At 50.5% G+C, this 22666-nt stretch overlaps 1 protein-coding gene across 2 annotated transcripts; it reads left to right on the top strand.

The window, feature by feature from the left end:
• Window positions 1–638: 638 nt before the first annotated feature.
• STIP1 (stress induced phosphoprotein 1) lies at window positions 639–17755 on the top strand. 2 transcript variants are annotated; one of them, XM_063316598.1, is made up of 14 exons: window positions 639–757; window positions 4403–4612; window positions 5801–5942; window positions 6834–6975; window positions 9307–9475; window positions 9739–9865; window positions 10470–10572; window positions 11663–11783; window positions 13179–13275; window positions 13757–13881; window positions 15141–15177; window positions 15738–15841; window positions 16845–17017; window positions 17302–17755. In XM_063316598.1, exons 1-14 carry the CDS (start codon window positions 749–751, stop codon window positions 17372–17374), a joined length of 1632 nt encoding a protein of 543 aa, XP_063172668.1. In that variant the 5' UTR covers window positions 639–748; the 3' UTR covers window positions 17375–17755. The 2 variants fall into 2 exon arrangements, with proteins under 2 accessions (XP_063172668.1, XP_063172667.1); XM_063316597.1 differs by lacking the exon at window positions 639–757 and adding an exon at window positions 903–929.
• The last annotated feature ends 4911 nt before the right edge of the window (window positions 17756–22666 follow it).

The raw sequence follows: 22666 nt of genomic DNA, 5'->3' as shown, positions 1-22666 counted from the left end.
GCAACTGTTACCTATTTTGTGATATTACAGAAATGCAAACTTATATATTCAACTTTTTAAAAGTCTGAGAAAATATTTTACAAAGCTACTGGGGAAAAAATTAAAAACATGGAGAAGAGCATGTCAGGACCAGACCGAATCATAACTTCCAAAACTTAGAGGACAAAAAAAATATACTTCCGCCTCTTCAAATGATAGAGGGGAAAAAAAAAAATCAGAATGGATATGACGTCACTACTTTTTAAAGCGGCTCCACACGGAGAAATCCGGAAAGCCAATGAGAATCATCGAAAGAAGGAGAAAAAAAACAAGCCGTCTCGCTATTGGCCTGGGGCTCTGATGACGTTTGGAATTCTTCCCAATAGAAGCCCAGCGCGGACTCTCGCAAAACCTTTGTAGAAAAGCCCGTCAAGCGGCGCGAGCCAATGGCTGAGGGAGCGCTGCGATGGACAACCAATCCGCGAGTCGCGGGGGACGTGCCCGCAGGGAGATGGAGAAGGTGGAGAGAAAAAGAAGGATTAAAGCCCACCCTCTTTTCTCCCACCAATGAGCCCTTCGGAAGGCGCGAGGCGGGCGCGTCCGCGCGCAAGGCGGGAGCCAATCGGGACGCGGGGGCGGGAGCATTCTAGCAGGTTCCAGAAGGCGGGGTGGGAAAAGGGGAAAGGCGGGCGCAGGAAGGAGAAGGAGAGTGAGACGGGAAAAGCTTAAGTAGAGGAGGCGGTGGCGGCACTGAGATTTGCCCGACGCCATGGAGAAGGTGGGAGAGAGGGGAAGGGCTGCTTTCTAGGCGCAAGGGCTCACGGGAAGGTGGAGGTCAATGCGGAGGGGGGTCTTGGGGGGAGACGGTCCTTTACCTTCCGCAGAGGATTCTGGGAAAAGCACGTTTCCCGCCCCCCCAGGAGGGAGAGCAGGTCTAAATGGGCCTGCAGGTTCAGAGGACCACGGGAAGTCGGGTGGGGGGCTCGTCCCGAGGATCTGAGCGGCTGAAGGAGGGCTACATGTGTGCAAAGCATCATGGGAAGGGAGGGGGGATCAAAGGCTGAGTGGGGGGCAGCCTCGAGGAAAGGAGGGTGAGCTTGCAATGCATCATGGGTAGCGCGGGTCGGCACCCGCGTTCTCCAACGTGGCGCACTTGGAAGGGTTGGGCTCCCATCATCCCCAGCCAGCGTGGCCCACCAACCTTGTCCGAAGTAATGAGCATACCCATCATGCCCAGCTGTCCTGGCCACCCAGCTGCCCACAGTAATGGGCATGATGGGTTTGAAGGTCTCACAAGCCCACCTTCCCCACCTGCCTTTCTTGGGTTAATGGCCAGGCAGAAGCAGCAGGTTAGCCGGACGCCCGGGAGGATCCCGGTTAAGTAAGGTTTCAGTTGCAGGGTTAGGGAGCGCCAGGATGTGCGGATGCGCCCTCTTAAAACCACCCCTTGGCCGGAACCCTGTCCGCATTAATGCTTACAATAATCGATTTTGAACTTTCTTAGTGATTTGCTGGGGCTCCATCTTGCCCACTATAAGCTCGGGCCCATGCTTTTGTAGACTGGGCTACGGCTCCCATCATCCCCGGCCAGTATGTCCTCGGACCGAGGGGAGCTGCAAGTCCAGGATACCTGGCTGAAGAAGCCTGCCTAGAAGAGGTGGGTGGGGAAGGGTGTCTGACAGGTGACTCGCTTTGTCATTGATGGTGGGGCTTGATCTGTGATTTTGTGTGTTCTGGACTGAGGCAAACGTGGGGGAGGAAGACAGACTCTGCCTTGGGGACATTTGCTGAGGGCATCTCAGTCAAAGTGGACGAGGTTGCTTGGAGTTGAGCCCTTGGCATCGTCTGTGATCTTCCTTCCTTGTAGGCCCTTTCCTATGTTTCTAGATGAACGGAGTGCTTTAGGACAATTGATCATATCCGAAGCGGTTTTCTGGGATGTGTCAGGGTCCACACATTGGCTCAGTCATAATGTGGTTTTGTTGGTTTTAGCATGCTGTTTGAGCCTAGCTATTTGGATTTCAAAGGCAGATTAAGGCCTAGTGCCGTTTGGGAAGGAAGGTGCTTTGATTGTAAATGCTGCCTCTGGAGCAAAGTGCTGGAGAGTGCTCAAACAGGGCATAGCGAAGCCTTTCAGCTCTTTGGAGCTAAGTTGTTTACGAAGAGAGGGGCCGATCCCAACTTGCACGTTGCGGCATGTTTGGCATCTATTGAGGAAGACCTGGCTACGAAACTCTCCTGAAGAAAGGATAAGGACGGATTCAAATGTTTTGGATGCAAAAGGCTGCGTTGCACGTTCAGCGTCTGGCCTCTCCGGCTTATGTTTGTGAAGGCGCCCTATCCAGGAGGGCTGTTTCCATTCTGTGCAGAGACCTTGACTAAGCTAGCTTCTCACCGAGGGTAGCTTTGCACATCTGGCTAAGTTTAGCCCAGCTTTGGCTTAGCAAATTACATAAATGAAACCATTACAATGTTTGCATCCTGGTTTATGATTCCATGTATTGTGCAAATCCAGGTGTGGTTTATTCGGTAAACTGTTAACTAAACTGTGACTCAACACAGCGTGTGAACCAGGCTAATTTAAAACAGCAGGTTGCTCTCTCCAGCAGTGAATCCTCTCAGGTCTCTATTGAAGAAGGCCCTTTGCTAAACGTGTGAACCTGAAATCTCTGGCCCACAAAACATGCCATCTCCTTTTTTGGGTCAAGCCTGACTCAAAACTGTGGCCCCCATCTGACCTCCGGCCACTAGTTAAAACTTTCCGGCCACCCTACTAATTGCATTTCTGCCTTGGTGTGAAAATATACGGAGGAAGCGATTAGCCTTTCAAATAAAGGTGCCAGAAAACGAGCAAGCTGGTGAGCTCTGACTTCCCAGTAGAAAAAGGAAAAAACAGAACAGACCTGTAAGGCAGGCGAGTGGGTGTGATTGTGTCAAGGTTTATACCATAGCAACCGGGCTGGACTCCAGCTGCACCACTGGGGCCTGCTTCCACCCCAAATGTGCCAGGGTGATGGGCATCTTTGAGAGGAGGCATCTCACCCTGGTCCAGCTTGTATCATTTTGCCCTTCCTCAGTTCCTGTGATAAAACAATCTTCCTGCATAGCTGCAATGCAAAGACAGCACCCAGAATTCTTCCAGAGTGTGCCTCAGCAACATTTGTCACTGCTCAAAAGGGTGGTTATTCTTGGCCATCTCTAATTTCAGCTGCTGGTCCCTATCAGAATGGAGCTGTGACTCAGAGGAAGCTACCTCCGGCTTGCTGTTTCCTCTGGGGAGAACCTGGGCTGCCTTATGACTTATGCCATGGTTTGTGGGCTGCAAATGCATACAGACTGCAGGTGCTGCGGTCTCCGCTTGGCTTCCTTTGGGGTCTGTGAATGGGTGGTGCTGCCTCTTTGAAGAAAAACTCATACCTGGGTGCAGATTGGCCCCTCAGTCGCCCTAGATCTCTTCCTAGAGGGAAAAAGATGCAAACATGACTACTGCACGTAGGTACAGAATGTGGCTCTCTTCCATGAACCTTGAAGCTCGAGTGTTTCTCTGTTCATTCCATCTAAAGGTCCTGAGTGACTTCTGAGCATGCAGAATACAGGGCCTCCTGGAAACACCGGTCGTTCCAGGGGCCTGATTCAGAACAAGAGTTGAATTACGGTGCCTAGCAGCCCCGCTAACAGGGCCAGTGGTGCGAGGAGAGAGAATTATAATTTAACAACATCTGGAGGACTACTGTTTTGTTTTTCTGGATGTGGAGCCTAGGATGCATCCCTGGGCTGTTTCATAATACAAACTCTGTTTAATGGCTTCAGGAGTTTCAGCCCGATTTGAGGTCACCTCTACCCTAAACACTCTCAGTCTTGGGCCCTACATTTGTAATCAAGGAATGCTCATAACTGAGTATCTCTCTATTAATTTACAATTACTTACATGCCGCCTCCTCGCCTATATGTGTGTCCTATGCTGGTCTCCGGCCATAATAATCTTTAACTCAATGTTATGTGTGTGCTGTGGCCATTAAAGACTTAAAATGCTGTACTGTATTAAAATCTTGATTTAGTTCACATGGATTCTGCTGTCTTGTAGTTTCAAGGAAGCAACTTCGGGCATAGGTATCTTAAAGCTGACACAGATTCCAGCATCTTAAATTTCCTGCACAAGGCTGCTAGGGAGTTTGCGCTCAAGGGAGAAAGCGGGTACAGCATGCAGCAAAATATCTTGCCCAAACATTATGGGCAACAATTGTGGAAGAGGGCCATCATCTTCCTGTCCATGCTTCTTGAATGTGTCTGTAGCCATTGGGTGTCCTGAATGAATATTTGGCTTGATCCAAGCTCACAGCTGCTCTTACACGCTTAACCTTTGGGAGATGAGGAAGTAATCCAGATTTAACTTTTTTTTTTTTTTTTGCTTTTCTCTCTTCAGGTGAATGAATTGAAAGAGAAAGGCAACAAGGCCCTCAGCTCTGGCAACACCACAGATGCAATCAAGCACTACTCGGAGGCCATCAAACTGGACTCCGTTAACCATGTGCTCTACAGCAATCGGTCTGCTGCTTATGCCAAAAAAGGAGAGTATCAGAAGGCCCTCGAAGACGCTTGTAAGACCGTAGAGCTGAAGCCAGAATGGGGCAAGGTGAGAAGACGGTTGCCGGTAGCTTTTGGAGCATCCTCAATTATCGTTATGGTAGGGGAGGGGTAGTTCCTCCTGATCCTGAGGGCAGGTGCCAAACATTGGACTGGGTTTCCACAAACCATAGTTTGCTTAGCCATGATTTATTGAACAAGCAGCCATTGGCTGAAGTTGCAGACACGTTTCAGATGTGGCCCCTGGTTCGCAAGCTCTGCTGGACAGCTTCGTGCTGCGCTAGAGGGGAGACCCTTCCTCCCCTCTCCTCTCCTGAACAGGGTGTGCCATCAAACCAGAAATTGGATGGGCTGTCAAGGTCTGTCTGCTGATCCGTCAGAGGACCTCAGATGATGGGCGGAAAGGTGTACAGGACATTTTGAGGTTAAATCTTCCCCAGAGCTCGGTGGCTGCTGCAATTCAGATGTGGTGTGATTGCCTCTGGCCTGCCTACGCAGACCTTTTGGGACTGGATCTTTGTAGGATGTTTGTTTGTGTGCAAAAGGTCTTGGGTCCGGTCCTTGCTGTTTTTATGTATTGCTCGATGGATACCCTCGTCAAAATCCTAGAGAACTGTTGTCTAGTCACGCTCGGACCGTGTGGCTTTCTTCCCCTTTTGGCAGAAGCTTTGCTGCGTGGTTGCTTGGAAATTCTGTGTTTATCTATGGTTATAAGCACACGTTTCTCTCCGATGCCTCATGATTAAAATCTGTACGGAAGTAGAGTGTTATAAAAGAAACGGTCAGGCTTTTTGGTCCCTGTTGGTGAAACAGGTGAAGCTGGAGGTTTTCTTCCAGGGGTGCGAGGAACAACAGCAGAGTGACTTGGGGGGTTGGTCACGCTGAAGACCAACCAGGTAGCAGTCCTTCCATTGCACTGTAACATCTGCCAGGCCCTAAGATGGGTGACTTATGAGCAGCCTTATTTCTGCTGCCCTCCTCCTGGAAAGAAAATTGCCTAGCAATTTTTAAAATCACCCAAAACAGGCCAATCATTTTGCTCCCTTCCTCCTCGGGTGTCTCTTAGAGGCTGAAAAATATTTTAAAAAATCAGTGTGGGTCAGAAGAACAAAAGCTGCCCTTAACTCAAGTCCTAGCCATCTGGACAAGCGACTCCTGCACTTTTGAAGAAATCCAGTCCTCTGGTTTCTCTGTGGACGAGCCTTCTGCCTTCTCTGATCTGTTCCTCCTCTTGTAGGGCTATTCCCGAAAAGCAGCTGCCTTGGAATTCCTGAACCGGTTTGAGGAAGCTAAGAAGACGTATGCGGAAGGGCTGAAACACGAGCCAGGCAACGCGCAGTTGAAGGAAGGCCTGCAAAATATGGAGTCCAGGCTGGCAGGTGAGGAGAGCCGGATCTGGATCTCTCCCTGGCTTATGCTAGTGTTGCGTTTCAGTTGATGCGATACGGAATATAAACGGCCAGTCTCTTTTAAAAGCAGGAGTGATAGTCCAAAGAAGGGGTGTGCAGTCTTTCCATGATGAAAGGGTACATTCGCTTTTGGCATGTCAGAGGTCCTGCTCCAAAAACTGGGTGGGGTCTGTGTAAAGCACCTTGGATTGAATGAAAAACGGATGTGTGAAATACATGGAGATGCCCAGTCCGAGGCCACGTGGAGTTCAAAAATCGCTATAAAATGTTGAGCCCTTTTTAAGGAAGAGGACTTGGATAAATGATAGGCCCGCTTGTCTCACGTTCTCCCCCAAGGGAAGGGTCAAGGGATAGCCACTTTCCGCACAATGGTCTTATGTAAAAGGAAGTATGGCCGTTGATTAGCAGTTACATCTAGTCCTCGGCAAATCCGGCTTCTTGTGTTGGGGGGCAGGGAAGAGGAAATACGATAGGGGCTGTGGGGAGAAATCTTGGCGGTCAGACAAGCAAAAGGGACTTCTTTGGGAGAGGTGATCTGCCTTGGTGTTGTGCTGAGGAGAGCTCAATCATTTATTCCTCCCCATATTTAGAGGGCACAGGCCGGTGCCTGACCCTATCGTGATGTTGGCTAAAGAAGGGCATATCTGGCAGGGAACTTGGCCCTTATTGATCATCTCAGTCAAAACCTCAGGGCTTGGCTTTGCCAATTTGGGGCCACCAGTTTCCAGCAGACTTGGGTTTCCTCCCCGATGGGGGACAGGTTAAAGCTGAACATGGCAGGAAGTTCACCGCCTGCCCGAGGCATCCCAGCAGGTCCCTACTAAGGAGGCTGATTCCTTTCTTCCTTCTCCATCCTCTCAGAACGGAATCTCATGAACCCTTTCAACATGCCCAATCTCTACCAGAAGCTGGAGAGCGACCCTCGCACCAGAAACTTGCTCAGCGATCCAAGTTACAGAGAGCTGATTGAGCAGCTCCGCAACAAGCCATCGGAGCTGGGAACGTGAGTGCTGGTTTGGTTTTTTTTTAAATCGCATGGCATAGCAGTTTGGTGTTCATGCTGCTTTTTTTCTTGCCGGGAAATCCTTGTGAGGTCCGGCAGCCAGACGTGTAGGCTATTTAGCCGGGACAAGTCACGTTGCCTGGGGTGCACCACGAGGAGGCTGGTCTACTTTGCACTGAGTCGGGCTGAGAGGGAGGGACTGGCCCAAGGTCGCCCAGCTGGCTTTCATGCCCAAGGCAGGACTAGAACTCTCCTACCACACCTGATTGGCCCTTGGGCTGAGAGGGAGGGACTGGCGCAAGGTCACCCAGCCGGCTTTCATGCCTGAGGTGGGACTAGAACTCTCCTACCACGCCTGATTGGCTCTTGGGCTGAGAGAGAGCGACTGGCCCAAGGTCACTCAGCCGGCTTTTGTGCCTAAGGCGGGACTAGAACTCTCCTACCACGCCTGAATGGCTCTTGGGCTGAGAGAGAGCGACTGGCCCAAGGGCACCCAGCCGGCTTTTGTGCCTAAGGCGGGACTAGAACTCTCCTACCACGCCTGAATGGCTCTTGGGCTGAGAGAGAGCGACTGGCCCAAGGGCACCCAGCCGGCTTTCATGCCTAAGGCGGGACTAGAACTCTCCTACCACGCCTGAATGGCTCTTGGGCTGAGAGAGAGCGACTGGCCCAAGGGCACCCAGCCGGCTTTCATGCCTAAGGCGGGACTAGAACTCTCCTACCATGCCTGAATGGCTCTTGGGCTGAGAGAGAGCGACTGGCCCAAGGGCACCCAGCCGGCTTTCATGCCTAAGGCGGGACTAGAACTCTCCTACCACACCTGATTGGCTCTTGGGCTGAGAGAGAGCGACTGGCCCAAGGTCACCCAGCTGGCTTTCATGCCTAAGGCGGGACTTGAACTCTCCTACTACGCCTGATTGGCTCTTGGGCTGAGAGACAGGGACTGGCCCAAGGTCACCCAGCTGGCTTTCATGCCCAAGGCGGGACTTGAACTCTCCTACCACACCTGATTGGCCCTTGGGCTGAGAGGGAGGGACTGGCGCAAGGTCACCCAGCTGGCTTTCATGCCTGAGGTGGGACTAGAACTCTCCTACCACGCCTGATTGGCTCTTGGGCTGAGAGAGAGCGACTGGCCCAAGGTCACTCAGCCGGCTTTTGTGCCTAAGGCGGGACTAGAACTCTCCTACCACGCCTGAATGGCTCTTGGGCTGAGAGAGAGCGACTGGCCCAAGGGCACCCAGCCGGCTTTTGTGCCTAAGGCGGGACTAGAACTCTCCTACCATGCCTGAATGGCTCTTGGGCTGAGAGAGAGCGACTGGCCCAAGGGCACCCAGCCGGCTTTTGTGCCTAAGGCGGGACTAGAACTCTCCTACCATGCCTGAATGGCTCTTGGGCTGAGAGAGAGCGACTGGCCCAAGGGCACCCAGCCGGCTTTCATGCCTGAGGTGGGACTAGAACTCTCCTACCATGCCTGAATGGCTCTTGGGCTGAGAGAGAGCGACTGGCTCAAGGGCACCCAGCCGGCTTTCATGCCTGAGGCGGGACTAGAACTCTCCTACCATGCCTGAATGGCTCTTGGGCTGAGAGAGAGCGACTGGCCCAAGGGCACCCAGCCGGCTTTCATGCCTGAGGTGGGACTAGAACTCTCCTACCATGCCTGAATGGCTCTTGGGCTGAGAGAGAGCGACTGGCCCAAGGGCACCCAGCTGGCTTTCATGCCCAAGGCGGGACTTGAACTCTCCTACCACACCTGATTGGCTCTTGGACTCTTTGTGCCAGAACTGAAGAAGTTACCGGACGAGCCCAGGGTAGAGAGTAAAGAGGATGGCCCCGAGGGAGAGAGGGGAGAGCCGTCACCAAAGAGATGAGAAAGAAAATAGAGATGAAGTCCAAGACATGTAGAAAATGTGCCCAGACATTTCAGGCAGTCACTTCCCTAATTTATACAGTTGTAAAAGAGAGAGAAAGCGGAGCAAAATCAGACTTGCAGGATTATGTTACCGTAGCCCAGTGTTTCTCAACCTTGGCCACTTGAAGATGTGTGGACTTCAACTGCCCAGTCCACCTGTTGGAGAGTTTGGAACCTGTTGGAAGTTTAGGGTTGATTGGAAACTGCCCTAGGCCATAATGTCTTAGCTGTTGGCTGAGCATGCACAGACCCTGATTTACAAACGTAGCCAGGTTTTGCCAGTCAAACCTTGGCTTCGTGCACTGGGTCAGCCTGCCAATAACATGTCCAGGGAGACGTTGTTTGCCTGGCAAAATCAGGAGCTGGTTCTGCAGCGTTCAGGCCGGACCTCTCACCCCCTTTGCCTCCCTGCTGTGTAACAGGAAACTGAAGGACCCCCGGGTGATGACAACGCTTGGGGTGCTGCTCGGAGTTGACTTGGCCAGCGCCGATGACGAGGATGAAGCCATGTCTCCCCCGCCGCCTCCACCCCCCAAGAAGGAGCCCAAGGCAGAGCCCATGGAGGAAGATCTGCCGGAAAACAAGAAGCAGGTATTGGCCTCTGGCCTTGATGTGGAGGGGAAGGGAAGGGAAGCCACTTAGAACTTGTTGGTAGCCATATCTGCTGATCTGAAATCCTGGAGCAAGTTCCTAAGTGCTGAGGTATCTTTCAGCTATCTCAGTCCCGATTCTCAAATAGTGGGCGGCCAAGCAAGGAAAGCTGATATTCCTTGCTAGGACCAACAATTTGAGTTGAATCTCCTGGCAACCAAGTCTAGAATATTCTTAATCAAGAGGCCTCTGCTGACTTTCAGGCTCTGAAGGAGAAGGAACTGGGGAACGAGGCCTACAAGAAGAAAGCCTTCGAAATGGCCTTGGACCATTACAACAAAGCGAAGGATTTGGATCCCACCAACATGACTTACATTACTAATCAAGCAGGTGAGGCAGGCCGGGGGCGGGGTGGGCAAGCTCACAGGTTTAAAAAGGCACAGGGGAGACGAAGCTTAAAGTAGGGAATTGCGCCGTATTCCTTGAGAGATAATTGTGCGCGATTAAACAACAGCAGTCCTTGTTTCCATAACCTCCAGTTAAGACTGTTGAATCCTAGGAAATAACAGAGGAGGTAAACCCCGAAAGTATTGAAATAGAAAAATCTGGATTTTCTGTTTCTGGGTATATCTATTATTTGGAGGATAATCTGGGCAAAAGGAGAGGCACCAGGCAGGCCTCCTGGGGGTGGGCGCGATGGCGTACCACCACCGACCAACCCCATTTTTTCCTAACCTATCCACCTCACCCAGAAGCGCACCCCAAAGATAACCTGATACATGCGAGGAGGGTGTTTTGTTAGAACAAGGGATTGGTTTTGCGTGGCTACCCAGGGGTTGGATTGCAAACCCCATCGGTCTCATCCGGCCAGTGGAGAGAAGATCGACATTGCAAACCATCCTCGTTGGGTGTGGGGGCATACGTGGCTCTCCCAGTTTCACACCCGCCTTCGTGTGCGGTTGTGTTTTTCTTCCCCTCCTCCCTTCTCTTACAGCGGTGCATTTTGAGAAAGGAGACTACAACAAGTGCCGAGAACTGTGCGGACAAGCCATCGAGGTGGGGCGAGAGAACCGGGAAGATTATCGACAGATTGCCAAGTAGGTGGCGAGTGTTCCTGGGGTAGCTTTCTTGGAGCGGCCAGGTTTTTTTTAACCTGCCTCTTGAACGTTTCAACGCTTGCCAGGCTTTGCTACAAACCCAGCTGGCTTAGCTCCCAGTATGGGTTGAAGAGATCTGTGTGCTTAGGATTTACATCAGAATCTGACAACTCGCCCTATTAATGAGTCGCAGCAACGTCTGGACAAGATGTTTTGTATCCGTGTCAGGGATAAGGACCGTCTGGGAGCCAGGCGTGTTCTCTGCCGGTCAGCTGTGGCCTCTCCCAGGAGGGAAAGTTCATCTCACCTTCTTTTGGTCTGCTCAGATGGATAACAGTTCTCCAGTCTTTCAAGCCAAGGGAGGTCTGTTCTCCTACTTAACGTTGCTTTCACATGGGGACGCCTTCCATTCTCTTCCTCTGTTGGATTAATGCCTTTGGATTAATTTTATTGTTCGTTGCCCAGCAGCTCAACAGCATCCCTGAAGTATAGCACTTCCTCTATAGAGTGCATAAAGGTGTATTTATTATCCTGTGGTTCAAGCTTCCGAGTACAGGTAGTCCTCGACTTACGACCATTCGTTTAGCGACCGTTTGAAGTTACGATAGTGCTGAAAAAAAGTGGCTTACGACTAGTCCTCGCACTTACAACTATCACAGCGTCCCCCTGGCCATGTGATCAAAATCCAGGCACTTAGCAACCGGCATGTATTTACAGTGGTGGCAGTGTCTGGGGTCATGTGATTGCCAATTGCGAACTTCCGAGACAGCTTCCAACAAGCGAAGTCAATGGGGAGCCATGTGATTCGCTTAACGACCGTGGCAAAAAGAGTCATAAAACCAGGTGCAGTCATGTGACGCCTCACTTAATGACCACACTGCTTAACGATGAGTTTTCCAGTGCCTACTGTGGTCGTAAGTTGAGGACTACCTATGGAATTTGCCATCCATCGTGCTGCCTTCCAGGCCTGTCACTCAGAACAAAACTGCCTGGGAAGGCGGGCAGGAATTTTCACTTGCTTGAGGACTTCTCAGCTCTTCATTCTAGATACGTGGATGACGATAGTTGTTGTTACTGTCATTGCATCTAGAGCTTACGCCCGAATTGGGAACTCCTACTTCAAAGAAGAAAAGTACAAGGAAGCCATTCAGTTTTACAACAAGTCTCTGGCTGAGCACCGCACTCCAGATGTGTTGAAAAAGTGTCAACAGGCAAGCATGTCGTTCCGAGTCTTCTGAAGCTCTGGTGGTTTGGTGGCAGAGCTGGGCTTTTGCTCCCATTTTTACACTCTCCAGCAGCGCCAGCCCATTCCATGTCCTCTTGCTATTTTGACAGCCAATATTTGTAGGAATAAAGGATGCTCCCTTGCTTTGGCTGGGTTCACACCCTGCACTAAGTCCTGGGTTCTTACGAAGCTGCATTTGGCTGGGTTTACGCCATGGTTTACCAGCTACAGGTAGTCCTCACTTAATGACCATTTGTTTAGCAGCGCTGGAAAACAACTTCTGAGTGTCCCTACACTTAAAACCATTGCTGCGGTCACAATTCAGGCGTTTGGCAACCGTCGCACATTTATGACCATTGCAGCGTCTCGTGGTCACATGATCACCATTTTCTACCTTCCCAGCCAGCTCCCGATAAGCAAAATCAATGGGGAACCGCATGATTTGATTAACAATCACGTGGTTCGCTTAACGACCACCACAAAAATGGTCATAAAATCGGGTCCGGGTTCACTTAGCAACCTAAATTCCGGTCCCAGTTGTGGTGGTTTAGCAAGGACTACTTATACAATGGCTGGCTTTAGAAAACACTCTAAGCCAAGCTGGGGGCTGTTACGTCAGAATCAGGCCACCGAATTAGACCGTTGCCTCATCTAACTGGGCTGGCTGCCCAAGGCAGTGGTGGTAAAGGAGCTGCCCCCATCCTTTCTCTCAGGGGTGAGCAGCCCACAAGCTCTTTTTGTCACACACACCCCCAACCTCTCTGGCCAAACTCAGTGGGTCTCTTTTCCTGCCTTTTTGAAGTGGCCGAACCAATCATATAACCACTAAAACGGGCTTAAGCAGTGAAGAAATCAAAAGGACATGCCTTAAGAATTCCATTGGTGCTCCAAAGCAGCGTTTCTTAAAGTGACCCTCCCAGGGCTCCTCAAAATCAAAATCACTTGCCAGCCTATGTTGAAAAATAACACAATACTGAAATCCCATCAAACAGTCGTGAGAACCTGTCGTGGCATTGAATGCGTCAATTTTAGTTTTTAACAGGTTAAATATCAATAAATACTGCCCATACAAACAAAAGCTCTTTTGGGGTCCCCCATAGTTTTTAAAAGGGGGAAGAGGGTCCTGAGAGCAAAAAGTGTAAGACACACGGCTCTAGAAGGTAGCACAACCTTGCCCACTGCGGCGTTCACACCCACACATACCCTGGAAGACAAATTAGGACAAAACCCAACAAACTGCACTGAGGGGCAGCATAACTTAGTCTGCCTACGAAGCAGTCAGTTTCTGGACTTTCCACCAAAAAGCTTTTTCTCATCAGCTGCGGCTTTGTACCAGAGCTTGTTCCTGGGTAGACAATGTTTAAACTTCCTTTCTCCCCAGGCTGAGAAAATCTTAAAAGAACAAGAAAGGGAGGCATACATCAACCCTGAGCTGGCTCTGGAAGAGAAGAACAAAGGCAACGAATGCTTCCAGAAAGGTGAGGGGGCTGCATTAGGCACTTTGGTGTGCTGCCCCAATGTAAAGGCTTTGTGGGGACAGGATTCCTGGACTTAATCCATTTCTGCCCCTCCCGAGGGAGAAATGCCCTCCTATGCCATTAGGCGGCGTGCTTTCTTGTGAGCAGTGAGAGAGCTGTTTAAAAATGCAGCTTCTGCCGATTGTGCATGGCTGGGTCAGAATTTGGCAAGATCTGACTTCCCCCCACACTGCAGGAAGATGGGATTGCTAACCGTGGGATTACAGGATTGATTCCTGGAGAAACATGCCACCCCAAATTGGGCCCCAAATCCAGTCTGTTCCTCCATATCAGTCCACCTGCTTCCTTAGGAAGCCCCCAGGCGCAGCAGGAAAGTTACTCTTTCTCCCATCGTTTTTTTCCCTAGCAGTCGTTATTCAAAGATACACTGCCTAGGAATCTGGAGGCTCCGTGCACCCAGTGATGATCTTTTCTCCTGCAGGGGACTATCCGCAAGCAATGAAGCACTACACAGAAGCCATCAAGCGTAACCCTAACGATGCCAAACTTTACAGTAACAGAGCGGCCTGCTACACCAAGCTGCTGGAGTTCCAGTTGGCGCTCAAGGTGAGCATCTCGGGCCACGTTCTCCTGCAGGAACCCTGAGTTCCCCAAGTTTATTAGGGGGGCAGTTCTGGAAGACAGATTTCCCTGCGGGGGTGCATTGCCCTCTACTCTTCTCCCCATTTCATACCTGCAGACTTGGTTTGTGGAGAAACCGCAGTTACTTGTTTTGATTTCTTTTGTAATCTCTGCATGTAGAAAACCAGCATGTCAAGAAAACTCAGGAGGAGGTAGAACACTTTCCCTTGGCACCTTGCTTTTCTCAGTTGCACAGAATGCTTCTCGCCCAGGCCGGTTTACTGGACCATCTGCTATCCGGTCCAGTCCCGAGTCTAGTTTACCACTTCACCTCTGTGGGATGTGGCTTCCCCGCTGGCCATTTTGGGATGCGCTGAAGTCATCTACGTAATGAGAATCAGCCAAAATGGGGCTTTTAAACCTTTGTTCTACTCATCTCTGGTTGCATGACACACCATGGCAATCTTGGAAAGCTTTTGGAGGGTTGGTGAATTGATCATCCCCTGTGGAGACAGCTCAGCTTCTGTGATGCCACTAAATAAACTTGTCCCACCCACATCCTATAAATTCCCGGTAATGAGGAATCATGGGAGTTGCAGTCAGATGTCAGGAGAATACAGCTAGTCCTCGACGTACGACCACAATTGGGACCAGAATTTTCATTGCTAAGTGAGGCGGTCATTAAGTGAGTCATGCCCGATTGTACAACCCTTTTTGCCATGGTCATTAAGCAAATCACTGTGGTCATTAAATGAATCATGTGGTCATTAAGCAAATCTGGCTTCCCCCATTGACTTTACCTGTCGGAAGCCAGCTGGGAAGGTCGCAAAAGGTGGTCAAGTGACCCTGAGATGCTGCAACGGTTGTAAATACATGCCAGTTGCTGAGGGGCTGAATTTTGATCATGTTAGCGCAGGCGTACTGCAACAGTTGTAAGTGCGAAGACTGGTCGTAAGTCACTTTTATCAGCACCATCGTAACTTCGAATGGTTGCTAAACGAATGGTCATAAGTCGAGGATTACCTGTAACAGGTTGCCCATCTCGATTTAAAAATTCTTAAGTCTCAATTGGAGGCATACACCTAACCTCTCGTTCCTGCGCAATCCAAAAAGAGAGTCAGAACACCCTCTTCACAAGAGTTGGCTAGCCCGGTCAAATAAGGACGATTAGAGAATGACCAGGTGGAGGAGAAAGACAAAGTCCTGAACTTTTCTGACCTTGAAAAAACTTTTTCATTCCGTAGGATTGCGAGGAATGCATTCGTTTAGAACCCACATTCAGTAAGTAGATGGATTCGAGCGCGCTGGCTCTGGGGATCGGTGGGGAACGGCAGGACATAAAAGCCGGGCTGTGCAAATGGGTTCTGGCCCTTCCCGTTCTGTCCAGATTCAGAATGTAATGATTTTGTTCTGGACACAGACCGAAGGACATCAGCAGCGGAAGGGACAGGATGGAGGAGAGACAGGAGGCAGCCCACGCCGTTTTTGTCCGGCTTGCCCACAAAAATCACTTAGCATCCTCTGGATTTTGTTTCAGTTCTAAATTTCCCGGGTTTTGCTTTTGGTGAACCGCATCCAATTTAGAGTGCTTCAGCAGAACTGCCTGAACATCGTTTGGGACTTAAAACCTAGCATATTTTCTCTTTTGGGTGGGCCCCTACTTGGGCCATATCGGGCTGGGCTGGTCTCGCGCTGCGTGGGAGAGGTTGGTGCCCGTCGTGCAATTCATGTGGCTCGTTTCCCTTAAGAAAGACTCTTGAGTTAAGGGGAAAGGGCGAAGTGCAGTCAGGAGGGGACGCCGCCCCATGTCCTGAGGCTGACGGCTTGTTCTTGGCTTGCAGTCAAAGGCTACACGCGCAAAGCGGCGGCCCTGGAAGCGATGAAGGATTACACCAAGGCGATGGATGTCTATCAGAAGGCGCTCGAGCTGGACTCAAATTGCAAGGTGCGGTGTCCTAACAGCCAGGAACCACGCTGAGGCGAGGAGTAGGTCTCTAGTGCTTTAGTACTGCTACGTTAGGCAGAAAATCCCAACAAACTGAAGAAGCGTGGGAAAACCCAGACAGATAAAGCCCAAAGTCAAGGCGGGTCTGATCTGTGTCTCTTTGAATGGCTGCTCAACTCAGTATTACGCCTGCCTTTTCCCCCCTGGATGGGGGCCCCCTCCTGCTCGCCATCAGTGCTCATGACGTGCGGACTTGGCCAGGCGCGCCACTGCAGGAGAGGAAGGGTAAAGGGTGGGGCAAGGAATGGCACAAGTGTGGGGCGGGGGACGTTTTCTCTTTCCTGTCCCTTTCGGCCTCCCCTGCCCTCAGCTGTGAAGAAAGGGCCTTCCGGTGAAGTTCGCCTCAATGGAATGCCATCGCGGGGAAGGGGAATTTCCACACGCAAGCTGCTTTGACCGCCTGCCAGCATTCCTCAGGATCTCATTCAGCCGTCACTCGTAACGCTTCTCGTCCCGTCGTCCCTTCTGGGACGTATCCGTTTCTCTTAAAGGTTTCCGAGCCTCCCCTTACGGCCACGGACCCCACGCATTAGCCTTGCGACAGCCTCCGGGTGTTTGTCCTTAGCAGCTGCTCGTCAGCTTCAGCGGGTGACCCAAAGGGAATTTTTGTATTCTGGGAGAATGTAAAAAAGAAAGAGGTCCTGGCTGGTGCTGTCGAATTACAACTCCCAACAGTCTGAGCAGCTGACAGTGAGGAGGAATGCTGGGATTTGTAGTCTGGAGCAACTGGAAAGCCACCGATTTGCTCCCGTTGCTCCGCACCCCTCTGTAGTCCCAAAGGATAAGGGCTCACTTTCCCCCACACATGGCAGCTGCGTCAAGAAATGATAGTTAAGGGCTAGGAAATTTGGGGGATGTTGCTTGTTCAACCCAACACTGGACAAGGATTCCGAGGTGGGAAGAAGCTGTCCTCTAAGTCATTCTCCTGGGTACAACCCTGCAGGAAGCGGCAGAAGGCTACCAGCGCTGCCTGATGTCCCAGTACAATCGGAACGACAACCCGGAGGACGTGAAGCGCCGCGCCATGGCTGATCCGGAGGTGCAGCAGATCATGAGTGATCCGGCAATGCGGCTGATCCTGGAACAGATGCAGAAGGACCCCCAGGCCCTCAGCGAGTGAGTGCGGGCGGGCGGGTGGGAAAGCCTGGGAGACGATCTTGAGTGCCGGCCTTCGCCACGTGGCCTGCCATTGGAGGTAGCTGGGGGCTGTTAAAAGGATTCAGCTCCAGCGTGTTCCTTTCCACGTGGCTGCACGGCCTCTCCCGGATTGCGCTTTTGGGTTCTGAAGCGTTCCAGACGGCTAAGGGGTTCCTGAAGGAGCTGTGTGAGGCAGGGAACCATCTCGCTGCAGATCTTCTCTTCCGAGTCCTGACCCCGTTCCCTTTCTCTCCTTTCTGCAGACACTTGAAAAACCCCGTCATTGCTCAGAAAATCCAGAAGCTCATGGATGTCGGCTTGATCGCCATTCGGTGATGATTCTGATTCTCTCCTCCGCCCACCCCCGCTTGTTGACAAGGCAGCTGGGACTTCTAGATGCAAGGGGCGTCTCCTCTGCGAGAGGCACAGACTCGGGCAGTGGGGACACAGCATCCATCTCTCGCACACACGTGCTCGTCCCATCCACCCTACTCGGCACCCGGGAATCGGCCTGCCCATTGTCCTGGCCCGTTGCTCTGTCTCGGTTACCCCAATTGTGAGCTGCCACCCTCTTTTTCTCCCCCTTCTCCCCCTTGCAGTTTTTAATGCTCTTGCCCAGCAACTGCGGCATGGGGAGCCTCATCACTCGTTTTCCCGGTTTCGTTCGGCTGTGAGGCTGCGGTTTTTTTTGGTCCATCCAATAAAAGAGCAAAGTTAGTGGCCTTGTCTTCCCGAGTCACCTCTTTTCAGCGAAGGGCTCCACCTGTCCGTTCAAGGGGCGACGCTTCAGCAGGCAAAGCTGCAATAGTGGAGTTTGGGCCAGTCCTCGCTTAACTACCATTCATTTAGTGATGGTTCAGAATAATGACGGTGCTGAAGAAACCGACTTATGACCGGTCCTTGTGCTTATGACTGTCACAGCATCCCTTTGGTCATGTGATCACGGTTTGGGCGCTTGGCAGCCAGTTCGCATTTGTGCCCATTGCAGCATCCTGCAGTCACGTGGTTGCCATTTTCTACCTTCCCGGCCAGCTTCTGGCAAGCAAAATCAACGGGGAACTGCATGATTTGCTTAACGACCATGCGGTTCACTTAATGCCTGCAGTGATTTGCTTAACGACCGCTGCAAAAAAGGTCGTAAAAAGGAGTCGGGTTTGCTTGGCAACCGAAATTCTGGTCCCCATTGTGGTTGTTAAGCAAGGACTACCTGTACCAACTTGAAAAAGCAAAACATTTGCAGATAGTATGAATTAACAAAGTCCTGCTGGGATGGGGTGGTGGGACTGGGGGGGCGTTCATTTGGTGGCCACAGAATAACACGTGTCTGGAGGGGGGGAAATTGGGGGAACATTCAGGAAAAGGGGTTTGGCTAATTCAGACCAGAGCATTCAAGAAAGAAGCGTATGCCAGACCACTTCAGAGAGCACCATTTTGCTTGCAGATTTTGCTTGCCTGATATTCTGCATCAAGAGTTTGGATTCTGCAATCCACACTTTTTACATGATTTCTTTTTTTTTTTTTTTGCCCCCTTCCCTGCATTCAACAAGAACAAATGCACAACCCTGAAGTATTTCTGTCCTGTCTGGCTGCTGGAAGGTTTTAATCATCTTTTTAAGCTTCCTAAGACTTCATCAAAGCATGACTAAAAGTGTTGGGGCAAGGGCATGCAGTCTGGAAATGTTGCATCAGCATTCCAAACGGGTGCAATCCGCTCACCAGGACGTCTTCCATTTCTGTGGAATTGCAGCCAGTGGCTTGCGTGTTGCGGAAAACCCTGTGTTTCATATTCCTCTGTAACAGCTACATTTCTCGCCCTTTTTGAATGTAGGCTGTAGCTGCAGGTGGCTTGATTTTCAGGCTCCTTAAATTAGACTTTGCGTCTTTTAAGGTGGTGTGTTCAGTTTTTCTCCCGCTTCTTCCTGCTGCCTCCTTTCCTGGAAGGACTTGATTCTCACCAGACTGTTGGAAATCAATAAATTGGGAGGTTATTGGTTTCTGACAGTTGCTGCTCGGCTGATGCATGCTGATTTCATTTGCACTGGCCAATTTTTGGCTGTAGACCGAAATATTAATGTCCCAGATTATTCCTGGCTGGAGGTCTTCCAGGCAGGCTGTAGCATTCCCCAACCCAAGCCTTTTCATTGCTCTCTCGAATCAGTGGCTAATGCCAGGCTTGAATTGAGAGCAAGCAGTTAAAGGCTAAGAGAGAGTGATGGCATCTAATTGTGCTGAAACCAAAGCCCAGTCCTTCCTTGGGGAACACAACGTTGCGGTCCGCTCTCTGTCCTTGTCCTTTAACTCGCAGCAACATTTTTTTTCTTTTCTTGGCTATTTCCCCCCAGGCTCCAGAAGAGTAAAGATAGGTTTACATTCTCCTTCCTGATACTGAGTGAGGACATGGCATTGTCAAAAAGCCCATTCAGAGTGAGGGTGTCACTTCCTGCCACTGAGCTGGTGAAAGACATCAGGAAAGCAGAGCAAAAAAGACAACTTCCGAGTCAGTTCACAGCAACAGTTCCCCAGAAAGGAGGAGGAGGATAAGGTGGCATCTCCGCCACTTAATGACTTGGTGAAGACTTATTTCCAGCAATCTCTACCACTGCAGCCAGCCCCAGCCCTGTTAGCCTCTCCTGGCTGTTTCCCCAGATGTTTGAGACTGGTGGGTTGGCTTTTACTGCTTTTAATGTAGTACAAGTGATTTCAGCAACCTTGAACGTTATGGATAGTCCTTGACTTATGACCATCCATTTAGCGACTGTTCAAAGTTACGACGGCGCTGGGAAAAGTGACTTGTGACTAGTCTTCACACTTAGGACTGTTGCAGTGTCCCAGCAGTCACACGATCAGAATTAGGGCGCTTGGCAACTGGCATGTATTTATGACGGTTGCAGCGTTCTGGGGCCACGTGATCCCGACTTGCAACCTTCCCAGCCAGCTTCCAACAAGCAAAGTCAATGGGGAAACCATGTAATTAGCTTAACGACCATATGATTCACTTAATAGCCGCAGCGATTTGCTTAACCGCTGCAAAAAGTGCAAAATCGAGTGAGGTCACATGATGCCTTGCTTAATGACCACACTGCTTAACGGCAAATTTTCTGGTCCTTATTGTGGTCATAAGGCGAGGACTACATGTAGTTATTTGGACTGTTAATTGTCTGTTTTAATCCATGTCCACTGCCCAGAGCCCTTGCCGTGAAATGGGCAGCCGTGTGAATCATTTAAACAAATAAAAATACCCAGAAGAACCCAGACTGTGGGTGAGGTGTCTGTGACAGGCAGATTTGAATGAGGCAATGTTGACCCCCAAGGGTTCACGTGCTGCACGTCTGGCAATGCTTCTGTGAGAAGTGTTCATGGCTCCTGTTTTTGCACTTCTCTCCCCCCGCCCCCCATTCAGCTGGAGAAATTCCAGTTGCGACAGTGGGTAAAGGCAAGGCCAAGATCCACCCATCCTGTGACAGAGCAAGCAGGCACGCAGTAACCGCGTTGCCCTTTTCCTCCGAAAAAAGGGGAAGCGGATGAAGATCTGCTTACTCACATTAAACCAGCAGGACAGCAACGGCCATCTTTAACCAAATTCCCAATGGCTTAGACTAGTGTTTCTCAACCTTGGCAGCCTGAAGATGCATGGACTTCAACTCCCAGAATTCCCCAGCCAGCCATGTTTGCTGGGGAATTCTGGGAGTTGAAGTCCACACATGCTGGCTGGGGAATTCTGGGAGTTGAAGTCCACACATGCTGGCTGGGGAATTCTGGGAGTTGAAGTCCACACATCTTCAAGCTGCTGAGGTTGAGAAACGCCGATTTAGACTATCATTCATACGAACCTTAGGGCCACTGTTTGAAAGGCATGAAGAAAGAATGCATAGAGACGCTGACCTGCGTAAAGAGAACGTTGATCAAATGGCCCAACTCTGCACGTGTTGAGTGAACTAACAATGCTTGCTAAAGTAAAAAGTATTAGAGTAACTCGGGGCCACAACTGCCCTGTGCTTGGAGGTCCCACCCTACAGACTTCGATTTTATTTAATTAAGAGACCGAAGTGCCAGGGATGGAGGTAAAGTCCGTTGGGATGTCTTTCCTCCCCAGCGTCTCAAGGAATAAGCCGCCGTTTCTTAGTGCTTCAAAACAAGTCGAGCTGGGAAGCACACCCCACATGAAGAAGAATCACCGGGCCAATTCCCGCTTGTACCCCCTCCGCTCCAACACGTGAGCAGGGGCTGGGAGTCCCATCACGATGCAGGGAAGATGCCAAGCTTTTTTGTTATTCCAAACTTTAGCCACTCCGCAGGAACCAGGTTACGAGGACAGCAAGCTTAAAACGGCCACAATTTGCATGAATCCGTAACACAGAGGACCACTTTGTTATATGTGATTATTTTGGGCTTGTTACTCTAGGAGACTTATTTTTTTTAATCCATTCAGTTGTGTCCGATTCCCGGCGACTGCCTGGACAAGTCCCTGCAGTTTTCCTGGCAAGGTTCTTTGGAAGTGATTTGCCATTGCTTCCTTCCTAGGGCTGAGAGAGGGTGACTGGCCCAAGGCGGGACTCAAACTCCTGGTCTCTAGCCCGGTGCCTTAACCATTACACCAAATTGGCTCAAGGAGACAGATTAAATTAAAAGGTCCTTTGACCTTCTTTCAATTTTATTCCACCCCCGAGACTCCGAAACATCTACCAGGACTTCTCCTGGCCCTTTCGAGCCTATCGTTGCAACCCTAAAGATGAGAAATGGTTGTCAAACGTTTGCAAAAAAAACTAACTGGGTTTTGTTTCATTATTGCTACATGCGGGGAGGGGGGGACTCTTAACAGGCTTCCACTGCTCTTCAGTCAAACAGTATCTCAGTGAAAAGCATTTAAAAACGCTGGGAACGACTTTCAGAACAAAAGGCGCACCGACGCTGCTACCGGATGTGAAAATAAAGAGCTATTTTTCTCCTGCCTTAAATGTGTCAGCTAGTTGAGAAGTTGGTATTTCCTGTGAACTTGCATCCTGAAAGGGCAGGGTTGTAGTTTTTTTTAAATAAACCCAATTTCTAGATCTTAATGGTGTACAAAGCAGCAAAATAGTGAATTCACACACAGAGACAGGAAAAATGGATGAAGGTGCCTGTGGTACTCGAGTCAGTCACCTCCTTTATCCATCAGGAATTTGACTGTATTCCAGAACAAAAGGCAGAGAAGGGGGTCACGGGGAAATACATTCAAAAACCAGAATTTCCCTTTCTAAAGTTGGAATTCACACAATCAGGTCTTTTTTTTTTTTTGTCCTTAACGCATTTCTTTGTAGCTCAGGCACCAGGCATTCCCCGTTTGCCAGAAAAAGAACAAGCATAAATTCCCCTTTCGCTGCTGGGGAGGCGGGTGGTGATGTGTTGGGAGGTTGGTAAGACGGGAGCGCCTGTGGACCTCCCTGCAGCCAGTGATGGCTTAGACCTGCGCCCAGGAGAGCAATAATTTTGAAACGTGCCCCTCCCAGTGCTCGGCGGGGGCTTAGCAATGCTTGACTCAACGCCTCTGCCGCTGCAAATGTGCTCTGGGTCACAGAGGCCGCGGGGAGGAAGTTGCAAAGCGGGGGGTGCGGAGAATACGCCCTAAACTGGGGAAAGACCTGCCGGGGA

Source organism: Candoia aspera, chromosome 17, assembly GCF_035149785.1.
Source record: "Candoia aspera isolate rCanAsp1 chromosome 17, rCanAsp1.hap2, whole genome shotgun sequence".
Lineage (NCBI taxonomy): Eukaryota > Metazoa > Chordata > Lepidosauria > Squamata > Boidae > Candoia > Candoia aspera.
This window is presented reverse-complemented; position numbering and strand designations above follow the sequence as displayed.

Bases quoted from the DNA above. Each gene is read 5' to 3' on its own strand.
- STIP1 (XM_063316597.1), top strand. The intron at 11,784-13,178 runs GCAAGCATGTCG...CTTTCTCCCCAG, and splicing joins TGTTGAAAAAGTGTCAACAG to GCTGAGAAAATCTTAAAAGA. The intron at 13,882-15,140 runs GTGAGCATCTCG...TTCATTCCGTAG, and splicing joins AGTTCCAGTTGGCGCTCAAG to GATTGCGAGGAATGCATTCG.